The following is an 8,461-nucleotide window of genomic DNA, read 5'->3' as shown; positions in this document are numbered from 1 at the left end:
GGGGGCAGGACTGCAGACCGCAGAGGGCCCTGCAGACACGCTCTCCTGGGAAGTGGATCCATCAGATCAACGAGGAGCATTCAGGTCTGCACAACAAGGAGCTCTGTGTTTTCGAAAAAGCACTACGACCGACATAGGGGCTGGAGGTGGGGACGCTGGGGGAGAGGCCTGCTAGAAAGCTCCCACCAAGAACTTCTAGGTCAACAGAATTAGGGCTCATGACCAAGACAGGGGCACTGGGGAGTTTCAAGCATGGGCAGTAAATGCAAATATCAATAGGGACCCAAGGGTCATATAAATGAGTATAACAGGCCCAACATGACAGACTCAGCACAAACTCCCTATGTTACCTGTTAACTGTGAGGGCCCATTCTTTACTCCCACAGAGAAACAGTCTCCCTTTTACTTAAAAATTATGGCCCTCCCAGTGTGTTTCTCCCACTTTCAGAGACACGGGGATTATGAAATAAGACACCTGGATTTAAATCATCTTCCCATGTTCCACTAAGGGCTCAAATTGTGTGTATTAAACCCTGTGAGCCACACGGAGCACTGCCGTGGGCTGTGCTGGGCCACCGCTCCCAGGCGTTATCACTAAATCCCAGAGCGGGGGCAGCGCCTGTGGCCTGAATGAGTTGGGGGCAAGGAGAAGGTGCCAGGCTGACAGAGCACCAGCACGGGGCCGGGTGGGCGTGGAAGCAGCGGGTAATCCTGGGACTATAAAGCTTCCAGGACAGAGTCTGAGCAGCGCTCCCAGGGAGTCTATGACGGAAGCTGATGAGGATGGTTGTGACTGAAAAAGCGGTACCACAGTCAGTCATAGAAATTTAGGAAATCCTGAATTAACAGGGCTACAAGGGTTTCTTGACTCAACTTCCTAGAGCGTCTCAAGAAAGGGAGAAAAGGTGACCTCGTATCTGGATATGGATTTTGTCACTTCAAGAGCTTTATCATATTAAAATTAATATCTAATACATATTAAACACTATGTGTCAGGAACATCCTAGGTGCGTTCCATAAGAACCACAAATAATACTGACAGCTAACCATTAAGGAAATAATTAAACGTTAAGGCATAACCATTAAGGCTGTTTTAATTTTAGCCCACCGGACATATAAGGGGTATAAGTTCTAGTAGCATTAAAAAAAAGAAAGACTTACCAATTCTAAGAGTAGTTTTTCCTTTTCGACCACTTCCCAAAATCATAGTTCTCTTTTTCTGTCTAGCAGCTTTGGATGGTTCCTTCACTGATGGAGAAGTTATCCACTGGTACTGAGAGAGAAATGATAAATATGCCACTTAAGTTACAGGTAATCGAGGAGGGTTTGATCTTCATTGCAAATTAAGATATTTTAAGTTAATAAAAGGTCTTCAATCTGCATTTCTGGGAAGCTAAATTAAAGCATCACACAACATTTTCAAACACAGAAAAGCCATTTCATTTGAATAAAAACTTAGTTTTAAGATGGCAGAAAGTACCTTGATAATTTTCTTTGAAGAAGGAAAGAAAAACAAGCCGTTAAAGAGAAATTCTTCCGTGAGAATTAAAACATGTTATATACCTCTGACGTGGCACTCCTTCCATTCTGCAGACCTTTTTTCCTAACTGCTTTCATCACAGAATGATTTAAAGTAAAACAAATTGAAATTAGCGTAATTATTTCCCAAGGAGTGGCTATTTCCATTTAAAACCAAAAGCCAACTAGTTATTTCTTTTCCCATAAAATTAAATATGAAATCTACATTATGCAATTGTACACTTATTTCCCCCTTTGTGTATTCTAGTTTCTTCCTCAGAAACCTAAGATGCCATACTGCAGACTGCCCACAGTGGCTACGATGTTGGCAGCAGCAAAGGTCAGCTTTAAACATTTTGCATCTAAAGTGGCTTTGGATACCTTTCGATAGAAAGTACAGTCTGAGCACTGTCCAGACACTTAGATACCTAAAGGGCATCTAACATAGCAATATTCCCTCAAAAGCTGCTCCTCCCATCAGCCCCCTTCTTCTAAGTGATACCACCCAGTTGCACACATAATCATCAACGACTTGTCTCCTTGTTACTATCTCCTTCATACCCCACATCTAATCTATTGGCAAGCCTTGTTAGCTATACCCTCAAAACACAACCTGAATTCAACCGCTTTTCACTTGCTCCAAACTTCCAACCTAAGCTAAGCCAGAAACATCTCTTATTTGGACCACTGTGATAGTCTCCCAACTAGTCTCCCTGTTTCTCTTCTTTATCCCCCCAAGTCCATTCTCTGTACCAGGTCACCTTATTCAGATACTACTTGGATCATGCCTTTTTTCCAGTTCAATACCCACTACTCATTTAGAATAATCCAAATCTTTACTCTGGCCTTCAAGACGTTATAAGATCAGACTCCTGGCTAGCACCCTGACCTCATGTCATACCACACCCTTCTTCACCCAATACTCTGGCCATGTTGGCCTCCTTGCTTTTCCTTAAATACTCCACCCACCTACATGCCTGCATACTCACTGCCTCCTTGTCCTGGAATGTGCTTACCCCAGATCTTCCATGGCTTGCTCCTCTCTTCATTCAGGTCTCCGTGCAAATGCCACTTCTCCAGTGAAGCTGTCCCCTAACAAACCTATCCAATGGAGTCCTACCTGCCCCCACTCACTCTCCTTACATTAAGATATTTATGCACTTCCTACTATCTAAAATTATATTACTTATCTGTTTATTCATTTCTATCTGAACTCCTTCACTAGAATGTAAGCTCCATGAGGGCAAGACTTTTGTCTGTCTGCTTCACTGCTTTAGCCCTAGTGCCTAAACCTGTATCTGGCACACAGAAGATATTTAAAAAACTACCTGTGAATCTGACACATGAATAAAGTACTCCTTGCAAGAATTCAGAGGTTGCACAGGAAAGAAATAATGCTCTTGGTGGAAGCAGGCTTAGTATCTAGGGTCACCTCTATTCAGAGTAGAGATAAGAAGAATTTACAAGTATAAATCACTTTAATTAGTACATCATCTGCTAAAAACATAAGGGAAGTGCAACACTAGAAAAGTACAGTTGAAGCTTGAACAACATGGGTTTGTACCTCGCGGGTCCATTGACACACGGATGTGTTTTCAATATATATGTACTATCGTCCTACACGATCCAAGGTTGGTTGAATCCACAGATGCGGAACCACTGACTATAAACTTATACTCGGATCTTCAACTGCGTTAAGTGTCGGCACCCCAACCCCATGTTGTTCAAGGGCCAACTGTATATGATGAGGAAAGTTGAACACATTAAGTTTTAAAAACTGTCAATACGTGAACACATTCTTTTTGTTTTGCTATGTGATAATCAATTTTTAAAAAGTGACCACATACCAACAGGTGGATTTTTTTTCTTATTACCAGAACGAGCAGAGTTCTGTTGGTTTCAAGGGCCTTTAGTAAAGCCTTTGCTCCTTCACTGGTGAGGCCACAGTGCTGCAGGTCAAGTGCTTTTGATGAAAGACAAAAGGTCACTTGCTAACTCTACAGAATTAACATATAGACAACTCTCATTTTCTCACGTGTGGAAGAGTCCTGCACAAGACAAGTCACGGCAGGTTTGTAATTTGGGGTATGGAAAAACAACAGAAACGTATACGCACACACATAATGCATAATCCAATTTAAAAACCTCTTCTTGGATGTGCAATGATAACCTTGGCTTTAGTACCAATAGATCACCCAGCACATTTCACAATTACTGAACTGTATAACTGTATACAGAAGAATAACTGTAGATAACCTAGGAGCAAAAAGCATCACAAAATGAATCTCAGTTCATAATTAGCAAGGGCAGCAGTGGCATGTAAACCTCACGAGCAAAAATTGGTGGAGCTCAGAGATGCACTGCATTCTTTTGATCATGATCTTCAGCTCTAAATCACACTTGAAACTACTTAAAAGGGGAAAACAAAATAGAAGAAATGTAATAAGTGTTAGTTTTAGAGCAAACAAGACAAGTCTAAGAGGATACAAATAATAACAAATTCAAACAATGTGTGAATAGACAATACATACTAAAAACCTATCACGAAAGCATGATGGTCAAGAACTCTCTCCATAAAAAGTCAGACAAAAACCAGAAAAACTGATCATGAATTCTAGTAATTCTGGGGCTGAACAACCTACTCCTTTAAACCAAAGGGATCATCACCAAAGCCCAGGTATTTGAAAATATTACATGAAAGGAAACTATGGTGAGTTTTTTTTTTAAGTGTTGTGTGGACCACCTCATTAAAGTAACTAGAGTCTTTCAACACCCCCATGACAAACAGAAATAGCAAGTCAGACATATGGATCTGACAGGATATGATACAAGCCTTACAAGCTCTCACTACAGAAGAATGGACACATGGTATAATTCACCAAATAGCCAAATTAATACAAACAGCCAGTAAACCTCACCAGTAAATCAAATGAATACAAAAATAAAACAAAATGTGGTTATTCGCCTATCAGGTTAAGCCAAGATTCTGTAAGAAGAGCCTTTAAATAATGTCTATACCCTTTTGATCCAACCACTCTCTTTCTAAGAATTGAACCAAAAGAAATAGTCAGAGATATAGGTAAGGATATATATCAGAGTACTATTTGTAAGTGAAAAACTCGACAAAGCTTATATACAAGAATGGATAAGCTATGTGCACTGTGGCATACTCATATCATGGAATACTGAACAATCACAAAAAATGATGCAGGAGATGCACATTTACTGACTTGCTAAAATGCTCATACTAAATTAACTGAAAAAAGTTATAAAATTTGGAGTAATCCTACTTGCACAGAAAATGGAGAGGTACTCACTTTTGTAGTTTTACATTTTTTTTTTTACAAGTGCTACAAGCCAGTGTTTGTGAGAGGCAGGCTTCACATCCACTGTCGGGGTGGACTACAAACTGGCATAGCATTTCTGGATGGTAATTTGGCAATGTGTATCAAAAGTCTTACAAGTATGTCACACTCAGGTCATTCCACTTCTAGTTCCTTATTCTACAGAAGAAATCCCGATGGACACAGAGACGTATATACAACGTATTCACAATGTTTCTGACAGGAAAAAACAAACTGTCTAAATCTAATGGCAAAGAATTGATTAAACTATGGGACATCAATATGATGGAATACTACATGATACATCATTCAATGAAAAAAGCAGGAATATGAAATAGCAAGTATACTACAATTTTATTTTTGTTATCCCTAAGTGGACAAAATATATTCAGAGAAAAAAAAAAGACTGAAAGTATACAGACCAAAATGAACAGTGATTATGTCTGGGTATTAAGATTATACGAAAGTGTTCTCTTGTAACTGCATTTTCTATAAAGAATATATGCAACTCGTAGAGAAAGTTTACAAGCAAAATAAAACCTATCAGAAAAATGAGGCTTTAAAAAAATCCTATCACAACAGTATCATGCCAAAAGCTAAGCATATATCATATTAAAAATTCAATAGTTTCAATTTTAGAATTTACCTCCAAGCCACAAATCCTCACTAAGAGATTCCGCAAAAGCACTCGCACCCAGGTCACCAATGAGCGTGTTGTAGTTCAGAGTGATGCGCCTCAAACCAGCCATACAGTCAAGATCAGATCTCCTGGAAGGAAGACTCTCAGCCCAGGTTTCTTCATGCCTTCTGGTAGTCTGATACTTCAAAGATTTAATGGGATGAAATTAAGATGCTTGAAGAAGGAAACAGGGTGTGCCTACTGAGTATGGCTTATTATGTCAGAGATTTACACACACACACATATCAAGCATATATGGCAGGGGAATCAAGCTGAGAAATTAAACAGTCAGTTCTGGTTTACGAGTCCAGTGACCCAGATTCTACTCCGTCAGTGATTAGATTCCAGCCACTGGATGACCTGTTTCTGAACTGTTATGTAAAGTTGGACAACGCAATTACAGTCCATGAATTGTTTTCCTTACCTTCTAAGTCAGGGAATTGGTCCTAAATTCTATGATTGCTGAGGCTCTAAATGCCATCATTCTGTCCTCCAATGGTCTCCAAACACCTGACTGGGTAACCCATAAGAAAACTTTTTAACATGCATCTTATTTATTAACAAATTAGATACACGAAGTTCTATACATATAATGTATGTACATTATAAACCACGCAGATATTTTTAAAATGATACAAAGGCAAATAGGTTCTAATATTTACTTTTCCTAAATCTAAGACATTATTTTAGTATTATTTAAAAATATTTATTTATTTATTTGGCTGCACCGGATCTTTAGTTGCGGCATGCCAGATCTTTTAGTTCTGGCGTGCGGGCTCTTAGTTACGGCATGCGTGTGGGATCTAGTTCCTTGAGCAGGGATCGAACCTGGGCCCCCTGCATTGGGAGCGCAGAGTCTTAACTGTTGGACCGCCAGGGAAGTCCAAGGCATTATTTTAAAAACTGTATTACAAAATGGATCTCACATGCTACCTTGGGTATGCACACAAACTTCAGAGGCCTGGACTATGCACAGCAAGTGTGATGTGCCTTGGGAAAAATAATGGTTTGACATTTAACCACAAGTCTTGTCTTAAAGACGTTCAATTCTTTATATTCATAAAATAAATTTTGGTAATAGGGAACACTGACTTTAAATGAAAAAAAGTCTTATTACATTCTTGAAAAAATAAAGGTCTCAAAGTGCCTTTGACACTCTAAAACGAAAATCATCAGTGTCATTTTTCTATTAACAATAACTTCCAAAAGCTCCAAGGAAAAATAACAGCGATCACTTACAAATTAGTGATTGCTAATAACAGCAATCAATTCCAAACTATTTATACCAATTAGTTCATTTAAACCTCATAATGAGGCACAGAGGTTAAGTGATTGGTTCATGGTCACTAGCTATGAAATGGGAGAAGGGGAATTGGAACCTACGCCATTTGGCTTCGGCACCCATGTTCTTGACTGTTTTCAGTCCCAGAGGCCAATGGACTTGCCCTGTATAGGATCAAAGAATTTTTCAATTTTTAAAATCTAAATTTAAACATTTCCAGCTTTGTGGGCTATACAGTTTCTGTTGCAACTACTCAACCCCACTGGCGTAGGGTGAAAGTAGCCATAGCTACCATGTAAACAATGGGTGCAGCTATGTACCAAAAACACTTTCTAAACAAAGGATGCGACTACGTTCCAAAAACACTTTCTTTACCAGGCGACGGGCTGGATCTGGCCCACCAGCCATAGTTTGCCTATCCCTGATCTGCACCATCAAAGTCTTAAAAAGGCTTCATGTCAAATTATTCAATAACTTTAGGCCTGAATACAGTCATTATAACCACTGTAAAGTTGTTAAGGCATTATTTTAAAAACTATATTTACAAATTGCTGATGTAGTGATTTTTATTAGCTTATAAACTACAGCAGCTAATAAACACTTGATTCATTTAAGTCTTGAAGACTATAATGGCATAATTTTTTCACAGTATCACATTCAACGTTTTCACGCAATAAAAATACATAAAAATATTACTATGTATTATATATTAAATCTCTTATTTCTAAAATTAAGTGGACTATCTTTACTAAATGGTAGAATCCCAAACTGAAAACTGATCATATTCTTTCAACAAAACGAAAGCTGCACTCACATGTATCAAAAGACAAAAATTAACTGCCCTCTGTATCAATATATTAATGTGCTTCAATCACATATGTTTTCATGAAAGTTCAAACGTAAAAAATCACCTTTAAGATCTTGGCCATGTGATCTGCTCCCTGCCATGTCAGATTACACCCCATGAAGTTTACTGTCTTCAGAGTGACAGAGTTCTTTACACCTTGCCAAATAACTAAAAGGGAAAACACACACACACACACAATAAGATGAAGAGCCTATACATTTGTCAATCTTGACTTGTTTGCTTTTCTTGAGTCAATTGGAGGTTTATAACCACATTCTTAAGATCATTAACTACAGTCTTCCCAAACAGGTAACTGATGAACAGGTGCATTCTAAAACTTGTCAGTAACAAAGTGTTCTTCCAGTTAACAGCAGCAGTTTAATTCTATTTAGATACTAAAACTGAATACGCTGAATACTGCAAACATTATTCCCAACCACTCAGTAAAATACTACATACATTTTGAGACACAGGAAAAAAAAGAAACACCTAAAAATCTTAATACTCTTCCTATTTTCATTTCCAATGATACTTCCCAATCTTGATGATCAATCAGCGATTTAAATGTCAACTATAAACCCAGTATTTTATTAGCTCCTATGCAGTATACTAGAGCCATAGAAGAGAGAGGACCTCAAACCATCTGCTCCCTCAAATTGAAAGGCAGGCTTCCTGACCCCTCCAGACCACTACTGGACACAGGGAACACACACTAATGTTTCAGGACTCCAACTAACAGCTACCTGCTTTGTGATTACTTCCATGACACACCACCACTAACACCACTGAGT

General features: G+C 38.7%; 1 protein-coding gene across 1 annotated transcript; it reads right to left on the bottom strand.

The window, feature by feature from the left end:
* Positions 1-976: 976 nt before the first annotated feature.
* LOC112061849 (centrosomal protein of 78 kDa-like) lies at positions 977-7,860 on the bottom strand. Its single transcript, XM_055083693.1, has 3 exons — positions 7,735-7,860; positions 5,509-5,683; positions 977-1,273 (listed from the first exon to the last, which is right to left on the bottom strand). The coding sequence occupies exons 1-3, from the start codon at positions 7,786-7,788 to the stop codon at positions 1,224-1,226; spliced, it is 279 nt and encodes a 92-aa protein (XP_054939668.1). The 5' UTR covers positions 7,789-7,860; the 3' UTR covers positions 977-1,223.
* Between the last annotated feature and the right edge of the window lie 601 nt (positions 7,861-8,461).

This window comes from Physeter macrocephalus, unplaced genomic scaffold (assembly GCF_002837175.3).
Source record: "Physeter macrocephalus isolate SW-GA unplaced genomic scaffold, ASM283717v5 random_3408, whole genome shotgun sequence".
NCBI lineage: Eukaryota > Metazoa > Chordata > Mammalia > Artiodactyla > Physeteridae > Physeter > Physeter macrocephalus.
The sequence above is the reverse complement of the archived record's forward strand: the minus strand, read 5'-3'. Positions and strand labels throughout refer to the sequence as shown.